The sequence below is a fragment of the Lynx rufus genome, unplaced genomic scaffold, assembly GCF_022079265.1.
Source record: "Lynx rufus isolate CCGP_SWC_20201006 ecotype Redwood Valley unplaced genomic scaffold, mLynRuf1.p SCAF_2, whole genome shotgun sequence".
Lineage (NCBI taxonomy): Eukaryota > Metazoa > Chordata > Mammalia > Carnivora > Felidae > Lynx > Lynx rufus.
In genome coordinates this window covers 167,213,206-167,235,119 of record NW_025814834.1, presented here as the reverse complement: position 1 = coordinate 167,235,119, position 21,914 = coordinate 167,213,206, and the positions used below count along the sequence as shown (strand labels likewise).

General features: G+C 35.8%; 1 protein-coding gene and 1 pseudogene across 4 annotated transcripts in view; one reads left to right on the top strand and one right to left on the bottom strand.

The window, feature by feature from the left end:
- MIER1 (MIER1 transcriptional regulator) overlaps nucleotides 1-21,914 on the top strand; it is a 60,094-nt gene that overhangs the window by 14,185 nt on the left and 23,995 nt on the right. For 3 of the 4 annotated variants that reach the window (XM_047082702.1, XM_047082703.1, XM_047082704.1), the window contains 5 exons: nucleotides 706-730; nucleotides 5,627-5,772; nucleotides 16,788-16,949; nucleotides 17,549-17,681; nucleotides 19,597-19,661. In XM_047082702.1, the coding sequence (XP_046938658.1) occupies nucleotides 706-730; nucleotides 5,627-5,772; nucleotides 16,788-16,949; nucleotides 17,549-17,681; nucleotides 19,597-19,661 (531 nt within the window). Of the gene's footprint in view, nucleotides 1-705; nucleotides 731-859; nucleotides 897-5,626; nucleotides 5,773-16,787; nucleotides 16,950-17,548; nucleotides 17,682-19,596; nucleotides 19,662-21,914 lie in introns of all 4 variants that reach the window. The other variant, XM_047082705.1, reaches the window with a different exon arrangement.
- LOC124514619 (60S ribosomal protein L7a-like) lies at nucleotides 13,068-16,718 on the bottom strand (annotated as a pseudogene).

Sequence of the window (21,914 nt, the reverse complement as noted above, 5' to 3'; positions counted from 1 at the left end):
AAGTTGCTAACAGTGTTATCTTTAAATTTTCTAAATGCTTATAGTTAAATTTATGAGGGGTAGAATGCTACAGTAGAAGCAGCATGTTATAATTGGGAATGTTTTTGATTTTTTCATCAAAGACCTTAACCTTTCTAGACTTTAGCTCAAAGGTTACTAATTCTGTGATAATTTAAAAATATGTTGTTTGTTGTAAAGTTAGCCTAATGTACTATTTGGTGCTTAATAACATTTTACTTTTTCCTTCTACTTTATACAACATAATTTTTATTTAAAATTAAGGTCTTGAAGTGTTTTCGCCTCCCTTCTTTCACGTATTTTAAGCCAGAGGCCAGCTTGTTAGTGAATCTTGTGTGTAATTTCCCCTTTATTGATAAGAGAAAATATTTCAGAAAGTTCTAATATCTAAAATCAGATCTCTTAAGCTGCATATGTTATGAGATCCATATTTGCCTTTAAAATCTGAATCAATTTCATATTATTGTCTTCATTTCTAGATTCAGGAGTGTTTGGGATTTTTATATGTTTAAATATAATGTCAGAGAAAGGATTATATAGAAGGTTTTAATTTGTTTTAGATAATTCAGATGTAAAAACTTAACTGTGATCTTTGATGTCAAACTGGTCCTTGAGTAATTCCTGTAAATTTTGCACAGATTTACTATACAAAGATGCTAATATTTCTTCTTTTCTCCCCCTCCTCAGCCATCTGTTGAGTCTTCAAGTCCAGGTAAGTATTTTCTGTATTTTCTATAATTTCTGTTTGACTAACATTTGTCCTATTATAAAAAGCCTAGAGGAGTTAGACTGTCATCTGACTTGCTTTTCTTCTGAATGCTTCTTTTCTCTGGGGAAAAAGAAATGGATGAAATATTTGACTGCCCATGAAAGTACAGGTGAGGCTGCTGTGAGTTCAACCTCATGACTACTTGTAGGTTCACTTTTTTTATGAATTACTACGTGTATTTCTTATAGGTTTTAATTGATATTCGATTTCAAGTAAATATGAAGTGTGTTTTTTCAAAAGGAGTCACTAACTTAGAAATATTTGCTTGTATAGGAAGCTCAAAGTTTTTGAGGAAAAAAATGCATTTAGTGAGGGAGAAAAAAAGAAGCAGAACATTCAAAAATGAATATTCAGTGTTATAAATTAAGGAGGTTATGTTTAGATTGAGTAGGATCCGATTTTACCCACAGACCATATAGAGGTTGCAAACGTGATCTTTTAAATTTTTTTCTTTCTAATGTTTGTTATTTTTGAGAGAGCGAGAGACAGAGTCTGAGCAGGGAAGGGGCATAGAGAAAGAGGCAGACACAGAATCTGAAACAGGCTCCAGGGTCTGAGCTGTCAGCACAGAGCCCGACATGGGGGTCAAACTCCAGAATGGTGAGATCATGACCTGAACCAAAGTTGGATGCTTAACCGACTGAGCCACCCAGGCGCCTCGCAAACATGTGATCTTTGACCTATATCTGGGCCACAAATGTTTTTTTGTTTGGCCACTCTAGTGATTTTAAAAACCTAGAATATTTTATATAAAATCTGAATTTAGGCTTCTCATGATTAGTCAGAGGTTCTGGCACCACTGGGTACAGCATTCCTTTATAGCAACAATTGGTTGGAGCCAAATAGCAGTCAGGAAAGAGCCCAGTCTGCCTTGGTGTCCAGAAACTTCACCAAGAGAGAGGACTGTCTTCTACAGTGGAGTTCGTGTAAGGAACAGTGCGAGATAGTTAAAGAGTCAGGAAGGGAGTTCTCAGAGGCAGGGTAATGTTTTATTTGAAAACATCGTATATATATTGAATATTTAGGTATGATACATTACTGAATTTTCCAGATTATTAAAGCAATCTTTCTATGTTGTAAATTTTAGAAAGAATGTTTGTAAAAATGCTTAATATATGCCTTTTTTAGTGGTTTAGGATTCTTTTCATGAACACAAATAGTTGTATTCTATGTAGTACGATGTATGAAGTAAGAGTTGGATTAGGATACCTCCAGATCCCTTCCAAATGACTAGTGTGCTCAGTTGACTGTGAGTTTTTTTGTGTTTATTTAGCTACAAATGTCTTATTCTTTCTAATAGACTTGGAAGTAAAGTATATTAGGCGTTGTGACATTTCTGAAACTCAAGGATTTTTTTAAACTTATTAGTTTATAAATATGTTCTGGATGGTTGAGGTTGGAAGTAATCTGACCTCATAAATAGCAGATTATTTGTATCCTTTTTGGGACATGGAATTGTACCCAATATTTTTTTCTTTCAAACACAGACATCTTTTTCATTGAAAAAGTGGGTTCTGGTTGTTTCTGTTCATGTTGTCACATTGCAAATAGACTGAGTTTTAGATATTTTTCAATGAATTTTTGAGAAATTCATCAAGTAATACATAGGCACAAAAAAAGTAATTACTTCAAAGGTGATACTAATGGCTTTCTCAGTTTCCATTGCATTTGAATTGGCCTAGGCTGAACTGCAAGAATAGCGGAACTTGAAGAATACAATGTTTTCGATGGCCTTTACTACTTGCTGAATGCTTATACAAATAGATTGATTTTTTTTGGTTTCCGGCTAAGGAAGATCTTTTGAAGTAGATAGTGTTTGTAATATCAGGTTTCTGCCCAAGGGAATATTTATTGTCCTTACAATACTAATTGTAGGCAGTTAACAAAAGTTGGTGGGAAAAAATTAGGAATAGAGGCTTTATGTAAAAAAATTTTTGGTCCACTGGTAAGAGGCTGTGTCCTTTGTAACATCTGTACTTTGGAATTGATATTAGTAATAAGAGTCACATAACCCAGGCTCAGTAATTTGTCTCTGGACTTTCCCAGTGTAAACCTGTACAGGTAAAATACAAGACTTTACCTGTAAGACTAGTAGCCATTAGATGTAGGGATTTAGGGAAGAGAAGGAAATAAAATTATTAAATGAATGCACATGATATGTTTAATTTATCTTTTGAATCTTTGAAAAGATGTAAGATACCTTAGTAATTTTGTATTAGGGTACAATTTTATTACCAAGCTGACACTTGCCTTAACTCTGAAGCAAAATATTTATTTACACAAAGCACCAGACTCCCTGCCCCTAAATTTATTTTGGGGATTTTTACCTCAAGGAGACAGCCTAGTAGGCTAGGAAAAGAATGGTTAATTGGTCTCAACAAGGCAAAAATAAGTCAAGTAAAACCAAGAAGTCAGATTAAGGCAAGAAAAGTGAAATTGAAAGTTAGAAAACAGTGTGGTATATGTATGGAGAGGATTGGAGTGAGAAGGGGAAAAAGGTTCACCCACACTTTGTTATTTCTTGTAATGAGAGAGTAAAGTGGCAAGGCTTTAAATATAAATGGCTTTGGAAGTAATGACAAAAAATGGGAGACTTCAGGTAAGTAATATAGCACTCAACTTGGTGCTGTGTACTCATGTGAGTTTGTTTTGTTTTTGTTTTAGTTGGTGAAAGAGTATACGTAGTTAGGAATTAAGCATAATTATTTTTTACAATATTTGCACTCAATAGGAATTAGGATAATAGTGTACAAAGTTGTGGTGTGAGGTTGTTCTAGGATCTTCCTGCCTACAAAAGAGAAGAAAAGTACAGCATGATTTGTAGGAATACATGATTATTGACTAAGTGTCCTAGAAGGTTGCTGTGTGAACTGACAAGTTTTGGGAATGTTTTTTCATTAAAAACTCAAAAAGAAGGAATAATGATTGGGACTATTAGGGACTTATCCCTAATAGTCTGTTTTTCAAGAAGTCAACTTCTAACGCTTTGTTTTACTTACTGGTTCTCTCACTGGACTGAAGGAAGAGCATACTGATGTAATATATTACTAGTTAATGGTCTTAACCTTTGTTATTAAGTAAAAAGCTACAACTAAATTAGTGGCTCTCGAATTGTTTTCTCATGGAACTTTTGTGTCTAGTCCCTCAGCCAGTACCAAGGTGCTGTATTAAAACTATGCCATGCTTTTCTTAATTATCCAAAGAAATTAATACACTTTTCTAAATGTTTTTATTTTATAAATCATTCTAAAACTTTGATAGTTTGTTAACTTAATTTGTACTATAAGGTGGTTCCTGGTTTAGAAATAATAGTTATTTTATATTTAATATTAGTATTATGTTCGTCAAAGAGCAGGATGACTTCTAAGTGCTTCACCACCTGATCTGGCTTGCAGTTCAGTCATCTTAGTAAAAATAGGTTCTCTTCAAGTATTCCTTGAGGCAGGATACTTAATGTCTCTGAGGCTGTGGCTTGCAGGAAGCTTAGAATGCAGTAAAAGCACAGGCACTGAATTAGCAGACCCATGATTCAGATTCCGTCCTTGCCGCCTACTGGCTCTGTGAGTTTAAACGTGCTGCTTAAACTCAGCCTCAAGTTTTGGTTTTGTTCAAGTTTGGGTTTGAAGATTAAATGAGATACAATGTATGTGAAGTGCTTGAGCCATAGTATTTGGCACACAGTAAGCACTCAGAATATGGTATTTACACTGAAAATTGAGGTAGATGACAAGAACCCTGAACCTTGAGTGTCCCCTTATCCCTAATAGTCTGTTTTTCAAGAAGTCAACTTCTAACGCTTTGTTTTACTTACTGGTTCTCTTACTGGACTGAAGGAAGAGCATACTGATGTAATATATTACTAGTTAATGGTTTTAACCTTTATTATTAAGTAATACAACTTTTTAACAGTTTAAATTGATAAAAGAAATTGCTGATTGATTTTTTAAATGTTAAATAACTCGTTTATTCATAAAAAAATGAATTTGTAAACTTAAGTCCAGGTTTGGCAATAGCCAATTGTGGGGTAGTTTATAGAATGTATATGCTGAGCATTTGCGATCTACTATTACAGGCTTGACCCTATTGAGTACAGCAGTATTCCCCAGCCAGCAGGCTAAAAATAGATTAGCTTACACATCAGTTAGCTATTAGATTATTTTTAATGAGTTCATAAGAGTTCTGTATGCCATTTTAATAAATTTCAGTTTTATATTCTCTATCTGAATTATTTCAGACCAAAATCAACTAAATAAATTAAGGACGGCTACTTACATGTTGAAATATATTTCCGTGGAAGTGCTAATAGAATAATATTTTAATATAGCTGTATTTTCATTACACTGTGTATTCAGATGACTGTATATCTCCCATGACTGTATTCTCATGGGCCATAAGGACTCATACTCATTGGGTCTATTAAATATCAGTCAGATGATTAAGAATTGTGGTATTTCCCACATGAATTACCATTCTTACTTGATGTGATCCATTATTCTTTACAACTGAAATTTTGTGTTTAGATGACAGTACTCTTTTTAAGAGCTGTACACACTTTTTTTAAAGCTACACTTCTCCCACCCCACCAGTTACAATTTTAACTGTGAATATATAGAGGTGAAACAGGACAAAAAATAATCCCTTAGAGAAGAGTATTTTTTACAGGGACAGAGTGATGAGTAAGGGTAAGAATTTTAGAAAACTAGTACTCGATGTGCATAGCTTTTCCCTGATACTTTTGTTTGACCTGTATCCAACTTCAAATAACATACACATTAAATGAATATTAATAAGATAACACTTCATTTGGTTTACCAAACTTTTTAAAATATTCTTTACCAGGAGGTTCAGCAACGTCAGATGACCATGAATTTGATCCATCAGCTGACATGCTGGTTCATGATTTTGATGATGAACGAACATTAGAAGAGGAAGAAATGATGGAAGGAGAAACAAACTTCAGTTCTGAAATAGAGGATCTTGCAAGGGTAAATAACAGTAAGAGCTAAAGGATGAAGTAGTTAACAGCTTTTTTTGCAGATAGAGGAAACATTTGAAATTTTCATTCTCTACCTTTGTTTTTGGGGAAGAGTGGTGTTACATATAATTGATAGTGAAAAATTCTATGTGGTTGTAGGTGAGATATTTAAAGTTTGAAATGAAAGGCATTTTTTTAAAAAAGGAATAGCTATTATGTGGAATAGAATTACTTGAGTAAAACATAGGCTGGTCAAAAATAGGCTATAACGGTATGCTGAATTTCCTTTTACATACCTCTGTCCTCTCCCAGTTACTGACCTTTTACTCGCACCCTTTCAGAGCCAGAATTTTTTTAAAAATTTAACGTTTATTATTTTTGAGAGACAGAAAGAGACAGAGTGCGAGCAGGGGAGGGGCAGAGAGAGAGGAAGACAGAATCCGAAGCAGGCTCCAGGCTCTGAGCTATCAGCACAGAGCCCGACGCGGGGCTCTAACCCATGAACCATGAGATTATGACCTGAGCCGAAGTCTGACGCTTAACCGACTGAGCCACCCAGGCACCCCGAGCCAGAATTTCTTAATAGTGGTCATCATGTTTCTCATTTCCAATTTATTCCATAAAGTACTCTGGATGGTTTCTGTCCCCTCCTATCAAGATGACCAATGATCTTACTATTCTATTCATCATTTTTCTCTCTATTCTCAGCCATATTCAACAGTTACGGCTTCCTTTTATTTGAATTCTGGAGTACCCTACTGTCCAGTTTTTCTTTTCTGTTTGTTTCTATTCAGTATCCTTTGCAGACTCATTTTCCTTCACCAAAGGTGAATTTGGAATTTAAATTTAGAATTCCCTAATTCTCAGTTCTGGATTTTTCTTCTGTCTATAAATCAATGCGCCTCAGAATGTAGTATGAGAGTCAGCTGCTTCAGAATTGCTCATAGACTTAAGAAATGCGGGTTTCTATGCCTCTCCCCAGGCATATAATTAGAATCTCTGTGGGGTATATACACACCAAATTTGAAAATTACTAAATTAGGTGATCTGTTCTAATCCATTCCCATAGTGTCAGTATTCTCTATTTTTCTAGCATTAATACATTCCCTATTCCCAATTTTGTTTAACCTCCTGCTTGACATTTCTGCTTGGATATCTCCATAGACATCTTTACATTTTAAATGTCCAAAGCAGAACTGTTGATTGATCTCCTACTTCCTCCATCTGTTCCTTCCCTATCTTCAACATAAAAAATGGCACTGTTTTACCTTATTGCCTAAATCAGAAATCAGGAAATCCTCTTCCTTCATTCCTAATACTCAATCGTGAATAAGCCTGTCATTTCTTTCCACAAAGATACCTCTTATCTGACTGTTGTTCTATCTCTGCTGCCACTGTCTTGCCCAGGTCACCATCATTTCTAGCCTAGCCTATTACCATAGCTTCCTAACTGGATTCTCCATTTTTAAAAGAGGATTCTCCTCTTTTACCATTCTTTCATCCGGTATATTTCTATAATAATCATGATGGTATTTTCAAAGTATTAATGCAGTTGTGTCAGCCTTTTATTTAAAACTGCAGTGTCTTCCTGTTACATGGGAAGAAAATCCAAACTCCTTGACCTGGCCAGCAAGGCCCCTGTCATGCTGTTACATAGCCACACCAGGTGCTTCTGTTCTTAGATATGCTGTTTCTTCCTGCTTCAAGGCCTTTCAGCTCTTTCCTACTCCTCGGTATGTGTTTTCTGAGGCTGGTTCCTTACCCCTTAAGTCTGGGCTTAATGTTGCCTTCTCACAGTGACCTTACCTGTTCCCAGTTAGCTTTTTTTTTAATCCACTGTACCCCATTCAATGCTTTCTTTATAACTAACACAATTTGTAATTATATGTTTGTCTCATTTATTGTCTGTGTCCCCCTTTAGTTCCATGAGAGGAGGGACAGTGTTTTATTCACCAGTGTATTTCCTGATACTTAGCAAGAGTGGTCAAACTTTTTGGATGAAAGGATAAATCACTCTGGTATGCTCTTATTAAAATGTATTGTGTATATGATCTGCTACACCCCATGACGAAAAGAACATACAAAATAAGTAAGATGTAGTGTCAGCCTTTACACGTTTAGAGTACATAATATTTTGGAAAAATTAATTCTTGTATAGTAATATGTGTTGCCGAGTTTTAGTTTTTATATTGCACATTTAAAGAACTAGAAAAGGAATTCTATTACTATTTAGTCAAATCTTGTCAGATGGTCCCCTTTTGTATCTTTTAGTAATTAAAACTAGCTTAATCCACAGTGCCTAAGCAATTCAGTGCTTTATTGTTTTAAGCCAGAAAACAATTGGTCTTAGTGACCATGATGTATAGTTGTTATAAAAGCTTTTCAAGAATGGGTTAAAAAGCACTTGAGCCTGGAGTCAAAACTGTTCTTTACAAGAGGCTAGAAAGTCATTCAGAAGACTGTTATAGTTTGTTTGAATGATCTAGAACCTACGTGAACATCAAAGGAAATGGTTGATTTAGGACTCAATCGCAGTCACTTCATATATTCATTAAATGGAAGGCAGTTATTTGCCTGTATTTCACAGAAACTTCTATCACTTTAGGTATATTTTCATTTCTGAATAACCCATCCATGGGATAACCCTGAAAGGAGGAAAATCTTATACATTCCATTTTCTCACACTCTACATTGCTCAAATAATTAAGTAGTCACTCAGGAGGAGATAATCAGTACAGGTTGTGTGGTAGAATGATTATTGGTTGTTTTTGTTTTTTTTTTTCTGTTTCTGAAAACAGGCTATTACATTTAATTAGTACAGAATTGCTAATGAGCTTTGCTAAAAGTTTGGGCATGTTGTTGTTTCCTATTTCTCCTTTATTCTGCCTCCTTTGGTCTTTTACAGCCTCCCCATATTTGCTTTCAGGTGACCCTTCCTTAGGAAAAAGAATTTAAAATAGAATTTTTTATAGAGGATATAGAAAGGAAGAGAAAGGGGAGCCAATCTTTTATCATTCTCCTCAAACAGGCTGTCTTACATCTTTTCAGATGCTTCTAACTTTTCCCAGAATAATTAAAATTTAGGTTTAAGTTGCGCATAATTACCAATGCTTTCATCTGTAACCTGCAGCTAAGCTAGTTTAGGGCCAATATGTTGTGTTTCTTAAAGTTATAAACTTTTTAGGTATGAACCAAACCAAACTGGTTTTTGTTTTTATTTAAAAAATGAGCCAGATTTTCTCACTGATTACTGATATTCTTTTATAGAAATGAAACATTATAGTTCTGTCAAGAATCAGGTGATTTTTTACCTGGCATGTTGGTTGTGTGACATGGACTTCTGATGTAATTGTGGCAGAATTTTGACTAGCAATTCATTCAGGAATTGTCAATAATTGCATGGCGTGTAGTTTTAAGTTCATTCAGTTTGAAATCTAAAGTTTTAAGTGAAAAGTAGCTTTTCATAGAAGAAGCTTTGATGTTTGTTGTTACATTTGTACAGTTCAATACAGGCATGAATCTTAATATAAAATAATTATGTAAGTTCAGCATTTGAATATTTTAATAGAATTAGATATACACGTTAGAATTTATAGTGGTAATCTTAGAAGGGGTATCAGAATCGTTCCTGTAGTGAATATACTTTTGTTTGCTTGAGTAGCAATATGCAGGCTGGCTTAACTCTGTTTTTCAAATGTACTCTTAAAATTCAAAGTCTTGTTTTGAATGGCACAAATGTAGCAGTCTGTTTGGGAGAAGGGGGATCAGGATCAGCTATATCTTTACGTATTTATCTGTATTTTTAAAAAAATCATGTTATAACAATATTATACTTAATACTCACTTTGAAGTGCTAGACACATAACCATCTGGTGAATCTCCAGAACTGGAAAATAAAGATTAAAATGTGAGAGGGTTTTGTGAAGTGTACACATGACAAGAATTACATAGAATAAAAAGAAACCCCAGTGTGGGAGTTCTAAAGAAAAGTTAACTGCCTCCATCCCTTTATAGTTTATCTTATAGTGAAGCCCCAACAACCCCAAGAGGTTGTTTACCTTAGGAACGGTCTGGTCTCTCTAGTCCAGTCTGGATGTGTAGTCCCTTATGCCATCCTGGCTGGAAATCAGTCTCTTTCCTCCTCCTTCCCCTCTTCTTTCAGTAGCATTTACTGGTAAATTGGTTGTGGTACACAGTATAAGAAGCGTACTGTGTCCATCCAACAGATGACCCTTGAATAGCCAATATCTGCTGTCTCCTGCAGTCATTTCTAAAAAGACTAACAACGCGGCTGAGAGGGACCCACTCCTCTATGGCTGGCAGATGGACACCACTCCAACCTTAAAATAGTGCTGTAGTTATTTGGTAACTTTACTGTTTTGAAGTTAAATGGCAGATAGATAAAATGTCTTTTGAAAACATCTGTTCTTTTCACCTCCAGCTAGCCTCTTTTTAGGTTATGCAGACATGATTGCTCCTCTTTTTGTTATCGTGCTTAATCAACTTATTTCTTTTTTTTTTTTTTTTTTAATTTTTTTTTTTCAATGTTTATTTATTTTTTGGGACAGAGAGAGACAGAGCATGAACGGGGGAGGGGCAGAGAGAGAGGGAGACATAGAGTCGGAAACAGGCTCCAGGCTCTGAGCCATCAGCCCAGAGCCTGACGCAGGGCTCGAACTCATGGACCGCGAGATCGTGACCTGGCTGAAGTCGGACGCTTAACCGACTGCGCCACCCAGGCGCCCCTCAACTTATTTCTTAAAGCACAATATGCAAGTATAGTCCATGTTCCTGTATTTTTATTCATTTTGTGCTATGTCCATATCTTCCATATATTTCATTCATTCATTCATTCATTCATTTATTGAGAGAGAGAGAGAGACAGCGCGCACTTGTGCACGCAAGCAAGGGAGGTGCAGAGAGAAAGAATCCCACACAGGCTCCACTCTGTCAGCGTTAGTACCCAACGTGGGGCTCAGTCCCATGAACCGCTAGGTCATGACCTGAGCCGAAATGAAGAATCGGACGCTTAACCAACTGAGCATCCCAGGCACCCCTTCCTTATATTTCTTATTCCTTATATTTCTCGGTTTTGAGGAAGGCAGTACATATGCATGTATATGTAAAGGTACTGTGAAACATTTAGTCAGACTTCCTGATTCAAAACTCTACTGCAGGTGTGTGACTCTGGACAAGTTACTTAATTTCATTAAGCGGCAGTGTTACTACAAGGATGATATACGTAAAACATTTAGCATAGTGTCCTATGTGATAATCACTCAATAAATCTTAGTAGTTTTTATCATTCATAAAATTCTCAAAGGTACTTGTAACCCCCAAACTGTGACGTTCCATTCTACTTGACCCATAATTTTTTCTTTCACTTTGTTTCTCCCATTTCTATACTTACATACTACATTTGTATGGATAGTAATAAGACACTACTACTTTCTTGTGGTGTTTCAGTTTAACTTGAGGAAAGCCCCTTATTAGTACCTTATGGAACATAGACTTTGACCATATAAGTTAATGAGAGATTATCTGGAACAGGTGACTGGCAGACCCCAGTATAATAATGTGCTGAGTCAGCCACATTTTATTCAGCTTTTAGTCTTTTTTCAGAGACAAATGGCAAGGAACATTTGTTTTATAGGGTATCATTACTGTTTATATCAGTATTTTTGGAGGCAAATAATAGACATCCATCTTGAACTTACTTAGACAAAATAAGGAATTTAACGTAAGGCTCATGTAATTTTAATAAGGGCAGGGAGATATCTAGTCCTTAGGGACTCAGTGCCACCAAAAGATATTTTCTGTTTCTGCTGTTCTACATGGTGGCATCCTTTTTAGACCAACTTTGTTTATCTGCTGTCAGTTTCCAGGTCTCCAAGATGTACTGCTTAAGATACTCTATGTTTTTTTAGCTGCTGTTGGTACAAATCTGGAAACAAACTATGGCCAGGCTTGGGTCACGTGCCCATTCCAAACTTATGGCCAGGAATGCAGTGATTCCAATTGGATCAGATGCTATGTAGTCCAGAAAGTGAGCTCTCAATCAAAATACATGCTTGGAATGGAGGAAAGAACATTCCTGAAAGAAGATGAATATGGAAATAGAAAGAGAAAGGATTTGAGGGGGTGGGGCAGACAATAAATTATCCTTACAGGGTACTTGTTAAATGCTACGTACATCCATTAGTGCATAGTAGGGACATAATAAATGCTACTTGAATTTGAAACTGAGGATTCCTCAGCAAAATTGATTTTGGTTTTTATTGTAGTACTTGTAGCTCAGTGTTTGCTGCAAGATCTTCACTTTATACCTTAGTTGAAGTAAGGTATTTTTTATACTAATGTCAAACTCTGTCTTGTATTCCTCAGTCAGTCTTGATTGTTGTTTACTAACTTGTTGCTTACTAACTTGGTATTAGGTGACAAGAAATTAAGTTAAAAGTCAATACCTAAGCAAAAGCATAAAACCGCTATATCCTTTATTGTTAATATTAAGCAAGCATTTCCTCAGTGGAATAGGCAAGGATATTTTGTTTACACGTGATAGAACCCAGCTAAAATTAACTTTGAAGTTTATTAGAACTTTATTGGTTTTAATTTATTGTTTTTAATATTTCTTAGAACTGTTTTAGAAGTCATATGAATGTGTATCTGGGAATAAGGAGTGTCTAGAACAGAGATTCAGTGTCACCAAGACCTCTTAATCACTCTTTACTAATGGTTAAATCCTGTTGATTTCTTCAAGGTCTCTTGAGTTTTTTCTCTACCATATCCACTAATTTAACTAGTTTAGGCTCTAATTATACTACATGTGAACAATAGCAGTGGATTCCAACCTAGCTCTGTCTCTGGCAAACTAAATCTTTCCCTGCCAAAGTCCATCTGGAACATTTTGTTACATGTATAATCTTTCCTAAGCCCTTGTAGTGTCAATCACTGCTCAACAGTTACTCTCAAATGCAGTCAAAAGTAGAGTGTAACACTTCCTACTAGAAACTAAGTGAAACTAGAGAAAGGTAAAAATACAAGATCGAACTTATTTTAGTTACTACAGATGCCTTCTGCTCTAATTAGGGTAACCTTGTATTCATTTTTGTTTCTGTACGTGTGCGATAGTCATTTCCTCTGACTTGAGTGACTTTTCTTTATCTGTCAGTTCTGTTTCTTCGCATTCAGTTAGGTCTCCAAATGTATTGTGACCAACCACTTTCAATTCTCCTCCATTCTCTGCTTAGTCAATATTAGCAGTGTTGCTAAATTTTTCTTTGAGAAATGAAAAGTGAGTTACAGTTCTTTTTTTTCTTTTTTTTTTTTTTATTTAAAGGGAACTTTTTTATTGCTTTTTATGTACAGAAGACTCAACATTTAGCCCAGCTTGGTGGCCAGTTGTTTAGCCTTTGTCTTTTCTAGCTTGGCAGTGTGAGCTACTTGACTTTGCATCTAGGATGTTGCCTCCCCAGTGACCGCAGATCTCATCATATCTGTCATGGTAATTGGTCCTGATGGCTTCCACCAGCTTGGCCAGAGCTCCTTTGTCTTCCAAGTTAACTTGTGTGAAGGTGACAGTGGTGCAGGTCTTCCTGTGGACCAAGTAGCCCAGCCTGGCCTTCCCCTTGATAATGCAGTGGGGAATCCCCATCTCACAACGCAGGACAGTCAGGACGACAACCAACTCAGGGGGATCCACAGCATGTGCAATCACTACCAACTGAGCCTTCTTGTTTCTGTTAAGTTGGTGACAGTATTAACCCCTGCTGGAAGGACAGACAGCCTCTTAATGGGGACATCCCCTTTGTCAGCAGCTTTCTTCTCAGCCCGGGTCAACAGTCTCTGTTTTCTTCTCTTTCTTCATCTTTGGACTGTATTTATGGGTCAGCTAAAGCAGTTAAGTAGCTCTTTGGCAGTCCAAGACATGGGTGAACTGGTTAATCCCGTGAGGCTCTTTCAGACATTGATAGAGACTAGCCCTTTGCTGCTGCAGTTGGATGTAGCGGGGCCATTTGACAAAGCAGGTGGGGTTCCTTTTGGGCTAGGTACCCTGTCCGATACCAAAACTCTTGAGCCTCTTCTCAAACAGCAGGTTGACCACCTTCTTGGCTTCTTGCTTCCTCATGACAGCAGGGGTTGGGGCCACCTTCTTCCCTTTAGCCTTCTTTCCTTTTGGCATCTTGGATGGCTGGAAGAGAGCTCAAGTGAATCATACTTCTTAAATGCTTATCTAGGAGGAAAAATTCTTGACCTAACCATGGAAATGAGACATTCCACGTTCCCGATAGTAATTAAAAAAAAAAACCCAAAAAAACAAAACAAAAAAACTGTTCCATGCAGTTAGTATGTCACCTATCCTTTTGACATATAACTGACCTGGGTTAACAGATGTTAGTGATAAGCCTTATTAACAATAATAATCAAACTTTATTGCCTCTCACTGGAAAGGAAATTTGCAGGTATCTTAGACTGTAAGATAAGTGGTTCTCAAGGTAGTCTCATACCAAGAGCATCAGTATCACCTGGCACATATAAAGTGCACATATAAGTGCAGATACTCAGGCCCAACCTCTGCCCTACTATAGTAGAAACTTGGATGGGGCCCAGCACTCTGTTTTGATAAGCCCTCAAGGTGATTCTATTGCCCTCGAATATAAGAAACCAAAGCTAGAAAGCCCGCAGACATTTGATTGATAACCTACCTACTTTGTATGTTCTTTCAAAGTATCAGTTAACTCACTTTTAAAAATCAGACGTAGTAGCAGTCTATATTAGGGAAGTTTTAAAGATGAGATATTGATGAAACAAACTCTTCATGAATTCTTAAGGTCTGTGTAAATGTTAGTTGCAAACTTAACGCTGAAGCTTTTTTGGTGCGTTCTTGTTCATAGTAGTGACTGCCATTGTCAGACCTTCTAATTTGTGGTATAGAATGAGTTTATGGAAAATACGAGCTGGGATTAGGTCTAGGTATTATAGAAAAGTCTCTCAGGGCATGAGGTTTCTTTCTGCTTGGTTTTCTTACTTGTACATAAAGGTAATAAACTGTCCCACTGGTGCTTTTAAAGATCTGTTGAGATTGCATAATACTCTTCCTTTGCTCTTGTTCAGAAGAGAGAGAATAAGATAGTGGAATCAAAGCACTTATCACAAATGTGCACATAGAAGACACTTTAGGGCGGCTGTTTGTTATTACTGTGTATACAACCAACCTTTTCTGTAGCTTTCTTTTATTCTACTTTCTTGATTTTGAAGTTCTGTTTTAGTTCTTAAATCCTGATTTTCTAATTCCAAATTTCTGTGTCCTGTACCAGGTCCATGGTACGTGGATCTCTGCATGGATTAGATCCTTGAACACCTCAAGCACTGTTTGTGTTATTGCACTTTGAGAAACACAATAGGAGATGCCAGTTAAGTATGCCAGCTAGTCATTCAGCTGGAGTGGTAGTACCTTACCTGTTACAGTTACCACTTTTCAGGTTGTGGCTGTTGGGGGTCACCAGGGCTCTCAGAATTGATTTCTCTTTTAGAGATAGATTCACAAACTAATATATAACTAGAATCTCCATTTACAATGTGAAATACCCGTGTTAAAAATAATTTTCTTCCTACCTCTTTCTATAAGAAAATTTTTCAAATTATAAACAGTAGTTGCTTCCTGCACACAAATTCTGAGTGATGAGAGTTAAATGTATGATCTAAGTACTTAGTGTCATCAGGTTATATCATCCAATCTGATTTATCCATCTCTATTGGAACAATGTATGTAACACATGGGCAACTTCTTTCTGTCCATGAATAATGCTGCAAGACTGCTGGAGAAATACAAAGCATGTTTTGTTTCATGGTTGCCCTTCTGGTAGGTTCAAAACTGCCTATTAAATTTTTCTCAGAGAGGTGGAGCGGGGGTTGTAGAAGGAGGGTGTGCGTGAATGTGTGTGTAATATGTTCAGGTGATTTGGATTACATTTTTTTTTAATGTTTATTTATTATTGAGAGACAGAGAGACACAGAGTGTGAGCAGGGGAGAGGCAGAGGGGGGGAGACACAGAATCTGAAGCAGGCTCCAGGCCCGAGCTGTCAGCACAGAGCCCGACGTGGGGCTCAAACTCACAAACCGCGAGATCATGACCTGAGCCAAAGTCGCACGCTTAACTGAGCCACCCAAAAACCCTTACATTTTCTTTTTATAGTCAAAATAGTCTCCTATTTCCCTGATACTTTATATCACTTGATTACTGATTATTAGAGTACCTTCTATAGAACACTTGATTTCATTTCATTGCATATGGATATTTCTTCATTTCACTCTCAGGAGGTATGTTTTTTACGGGTATTACTGGCTGAAGCAGTATTCTAACGTACTGAAGAGTGAGTATAGGCTTTTGGAATTAGACCTGAATTCTGGCTCTACTATTTGTACCCTGTATCATTTTGGGGGAAGTTGCTTAATCTGTGAGCCTGAGTTTCTCATCTGTGAGATGGGGTAATGTAACAGTTTTGTAAAATAGATTGTAAGGATTGCATATGACATGATTTTACATGATTATAGGCAACCCTAGAAAAGAATGTATGACTAATGTAATCCAGTATTATTCTTATATTATCATTATTGTTTCTTTTAATGTGTTTGTTTCTTTTTGTTTTATTGTTTCTTATTGTTTCTTTTAATTTTCCCACTCCCAAATTGTATATGGTACTCCTAAGTGTGAGTATCTATACATAGTGTTAACTGTCAAGCTACATTTATTGATTGCACAGAAGAATGGTTCTAATTCTAAGCCAGTGTTACTTTTTTTTGTTATTGTTAGCAATTAGAATTGATCAGTCTCTTATAGAAATTCTTGAAAGACTAGGATTTTCCTAGGCTTCAGAATTATTTTGGCTCACCTTGTATGATTTGAGAATTCTCGATACAGGTCTAAAAGTTTTCTGTGTGGAATGAAGGCTGTAGATCTGTGAATTACAGGAAAATGAAATAATCATTTATTCAGAAGTTAACTTTTTATTTGGTCTATTTAGGAAGGAGACATGCCAATTCATGAACTTCTCAGTCTTTATGGTTATGATAGTACTATTCGACTCCCTGAAGAAGATGAGGAGGAGGAGGAAGAGGAAGAAGAAGGTGAAGACGATGAAGATGCTGATAATGATGATAACAGTGGCTGTAGTGGGGAAAATAAAGTAAGGTTATACACAGTAATTCTTAAGATTGTAGTCTTTATTCTTGTTGCAGTAGTAATTTATTAATATTGGAAGTTGCCTGTAATCTACTCCTGAGAAAGTAATAGTTTTATCTGTGTCTTTGTGCATTTCTTTTCAGTGTCTCTTGTAAGTAAATTTGAACTAACTTAAAAAAAACACTGTTTCTAAGTAATAAAAGCTAATTGGTAGTTCTATATTCAGTTTTCTTATTCTGTTTTGAAATAATTTGATTTATAGAGAAGCTCAAAGATAGTATAGAGTGTTCCTATATACTTTTTACCTGACTTCCCCTGTTTATATCTCATGTAACCATGGTATATTGTCAAAAGTAAGAAATTGGCACTGGTACTATTAACCATATTAATTAATTAAACTATAATTAATTAAACTATAGACGATTCAGATTTTGCCAGTTTCTCCACTAATGTCCTTTTTTCTGTTCCAGGATCCAACCCAGAATACCATGATGAATTTAGTGTATTTATTTTAGTCTTCTAGTTGTATTTGGAATACTGTAACCTTTCATCTGCAACAGTTTTCCTTACATCTTAAAGAAATTTAATTTTTTTATTCTACAGGAAGAGAATATAAAGGACTCATCAGGTCAAGAGGATGAAACTCAGTCTTCCAATGATGATCCGTCACAATCTGTTGCTTCTCAAGATGCCCAAGAAATAATCCGGCCACGTCGATGTAAATATTTTGATACAAGTAAGTATCACTGGTTGCTGTGTGGATAATTTTTACCATTTAATATATGATGGAAAATTCCATTTCTTGTTCACTCATCTGTTTGAATTCATTTACTCTGAAATCTCGCTGAACAGTGTTAGGTTTTGTTCTAGGCTATTAGTTTAGCAGTGCTAGGGCCCTTTTTGTCCGTGAGTAGATTGCAATAATTGTTGCATCACTGTACTACTTGATTTTGAACATGTTCCTTTTTTCCCCCCCAACGCTTCTTTGAATTTGGTTTGTTTCATGGTCATCTTTTTTTATTTCTCCTGGTATTTTCCTCGGTGTTAATTTTCTACTTTCTTTGCCTTTTAGCCTTTTTTACCTATATTCATAAATATTGCTTTTTTCTAATCAGTGGTTCCTAGTTCTAAAGAAGTGGTTTACTCTTGAAATGATAATAGGTTTTATACGGAAGATCTCCTAATTTTACTACAGTTGTAATCTAGCCACAGATGACCAGTAGTTGAGACATTTAATGTATGTATCTTGAATATTTGCATGCTTCATTTGCTCCATGGTATTTCATTCTAAGCAGGAATCATTACTGTAGGTGACAGCTCTTTGATAAGAAAAAGGCAACCATTAGTGTTATTGGTTCAGACTTGTGGTCTAAATTTCTATACTTTATTTAAAAGACAGAAAAACACTCGAAGAACAACCACCTGTCATGAAATGTGTGGTAATGTAATAACTGATTAAACATGGCTACTGCTTCGTGTGAAGGATTTCTGTTACATACTTAGTTTGCAAGTGAATGTAGTGCTGCTAATATTTTATTGTGAGTTTTACGCACTGAGTCTGGGTGGCTCAGTCAGTTAAGCGACTGACTTTGGCTTAGGTCATGATCTTGCAGTTCGTGGGTTCAAGCCCTGCGTCAGGCTCTGTGCTGATAGCTTGGAGCCTGGAGCCTGCTTCAGATTCTGTGTCTCCTTCTCTCTCTGCCCTCTCACACTCAGACATTAAAAAAAAATTTACTGTGAGTTTTGATCAAAGATCTGGTCCACTTGAAAAGAAAGTGTATCACTATAAAAAGAGATGGGTTAATGAAATTACTGTGTTTTAAGTTTGGTGAAAATCTGGTGTTTTTCCTTTTTCTTCTTAGATAAATTGCCAAAGTTTGGTTAAAAGTGGGATGCTAAGTGACTGCATTCTAAAACTATTTATTTCATGATCTGGTATTTCAGTTGTGATGCATGTATGCATGAAAGCTATGTATATATACTGCCTATCTTAGCTTTTCCATAGGAAGATTTAATTTCTGAATGTAATTTACCCTTTTGAACTTTGTATGCCATTTTACAGTTGAGAAGATGCTGAAACATGTAGTAGGTTTTAGATTTCCTATCCCAGTATGTAAATACAATTTTACTCCAAATGTAAACAAACGGCAGCTTGCCTGCTCTCAAGAAAACAGAGGTTGAGGAGAATGGAGGTCTTCATACATAGCCTCCCTTCACACTCCCACAGAGTGTTGCTAAAAAGTTCTCAGTATCTCAAGGAGCACTGATTGGAAACCACTGTTTTTGTTTTATCCAAATTCTCGTTTTATTAGGGAAGAAATTGAGCTCCTATAATTCTGTCACCAGAACCAGAATTAGGTTCAGGAACAGATTATCTTGACTCTAATTAAACTTTTTTTTTTTAATTTTCGTAGGAAATAATTGTCTAAGGATGCGGTTTTCTAAGATTGGAATTATCCTAGGTTTGTGGATTGTTTTCCTGTTTTAAACTGATAGGGTATTATTTGATTAGAAATATCTTGGCCCTATTCTGCAGATACTTTCAGGCATACTTAAATGTTCGATGGTAGATGTAAAAATAACATACAGCTAGATATACAGATATGGACAGGAAAAACAATCATTTTATAATATTGTCTTATTTATTCTAGATAGCGAAGTAGAAGAAGAATCTGAAGAAGATGAAGATTATATTCCATCAGAAGACTGGAAAAAGGTAGTTAGAGCCATATTTTCCCCAAGTTTAGGTAAATTAACATTAAAAACAAGTATAATTATTATTTTACTAGCTCTATATATTGATAAAGTTGAGGTAAGCCCTTTTTTAAATGTTTGGAAGATGTTCAGATTTCCCTTTAATATATCAAAGTAAGAATACTTATTTTTTTTACAAAATAAAATAATGGCATAGAAAGAATTGGACTCTTTTTGAGCAACTCCATCTCAAACCAAGAACAGAAATTGAAATTTCGAGCTAGTGCCGATTTAGTTTTTTGTTGCACTGTAAAAAGTATCACAAGTGAATGTTTTTTTAAACTTGGGAAAGCAGTTGAGGCTTTGGTTTTGTTAAAGTGGCTTTTGTTAAATAATTTAAATTGTAAGTTTTTCCATCACATATTAATGTTGATATTTACAATTCAGAGTATGTTGGATGAAGGGACACATTTGAGCTTCTCTATAGCTATCCATAATAAGTTAATTTCTAAAGTGAATCTAAAGATTATATATTGACATAAGTTTTTAATTATAAAACTATATAACTGTACAACTTAACTTTACAGTAAAGTAGAAGAATTAAATTTAAGCTGTTGCAAAGCAGTTGAACTTACTAGGAAAATATGTCAAAATATCATGTAGAATTGATTAGAGCAAATCATTTATATAGAAGGATGATACCATTCTTTCTTTTTTTGTTTTTCTTTTTTTTTTTCCTAATGTTTCTTTTTTTGAGACAGAGCGAGCAGGGGAGGGGGCAGAGAGAGAGGGAGACACAGATCCAAAGGAGGTTCCAGGCTCTGAGCTGTCAGTACAGAGCCCGATGGCGGGGCTCAAACTCGCAAACCACAAGATCATGACCTGAGCCGAAGTTGGCCATTTGACCGAGCGACCCAGGCACCCCTCTTTTTTTTTTTTTTTCCTTTAATGTTTATTTTGAGAGAGCCTGTGCATGCCAGGGGGAGGGACAGAGGGAATCCCAAGCAGCTTTCAACACAGAGACATGGGGCACAGTCTTCTGAACTGTGAGATCATGACCTGAGCCAAAATCAAGTGCTGGATGCTCAACCAACCGAGCTCAGGTGCCCCGAAATGATGTCATTCTTACTGAGACATATCACTGTGTTTTGCTGCTAAAAATTACATTGAGCATTTTTTGCTGTTCTTTTTCCTAGGTCTGATTTTAAATTTAGTGCATAAACAATCATTTCTTTGGAAGCAGAATAGCTCTAAACATCAAAATCAGTGGACTGGCTATACTTTTTAAGTCATGATTGTTTAATTATTTAATTAGTTAATAGTTTTGAGTCTTCTTGTGGCTTTGTTTTTTTGTTTGCTTTTTTTAAGTTTAAAGTTTTTTGGTTTGGGATGCTTGGAGCAGACTTAAAGAGCTGACACCTTGGTAATTAAAATAAGAGAACATCTTATACTTAAAGAGTTTCTATTAGGAAGAATGAAGTATTCAAATGAACTTGGAGTGGGCTCCCAGGTATTGTGGGCTTCAGCCACAGTTGGTCCATTTCTGGGTTTCCAAGGAGCTGTTTAGAAGACAGCGATACCATTGTGAGTTAGAATGGTAAGGGAAGTTTAGCTCAGTGCAGTATGTATTAATTTGAGTGAAAGATGAATGAAAGATGGGGCTGAAGACAGAAAACAAGGATCACAAAAGTTACTTACTATTTATGTGACCTATTTGGGCAAATGTTCTTCAATCCAGTTTTTTCTGACTCCTACACCATGCAGAAATTATGAAAACTAAAAACCTTGAAAGTCACCTTAAACTACTACTTTCTACCATATATTCAAATTTATATCTCTTTTCTCCAACTTAAATTGTTTTTATGTCTGAAGTGTGCAGTAGAGTATTTGAGTAAGTGTTGAATTATTATTTTTTTTTTTTTAGTGAAGGAACAAAAGCTTAAAAGAGGGACAACATGGGGCAGTATTCTCTTCCTCAGGAAATTACGTAATAAAACAGGCCACAGTAAATCCAGACTGTTTTATTTTAGAATGATTTAGACTGTTGTAGTAAAAATTTTCAAGATTCTGAATCATCTTCTAAGGCTTGTAAGACACTAAATTTTTCTAGGAATTGGGACAGAGGAGACAGCTTTGAAATCAAATTTGAGTCCAAGTTACAGCCCTAGAACTTAAGAGTGCATTCCTGAGGAACTTAATTGTTTTGAGTTTCATCTCACATAAATACAGAAATAAAAATTTTAGCCTTGTTGAAGTTGGTGAGAATTTAATGAAA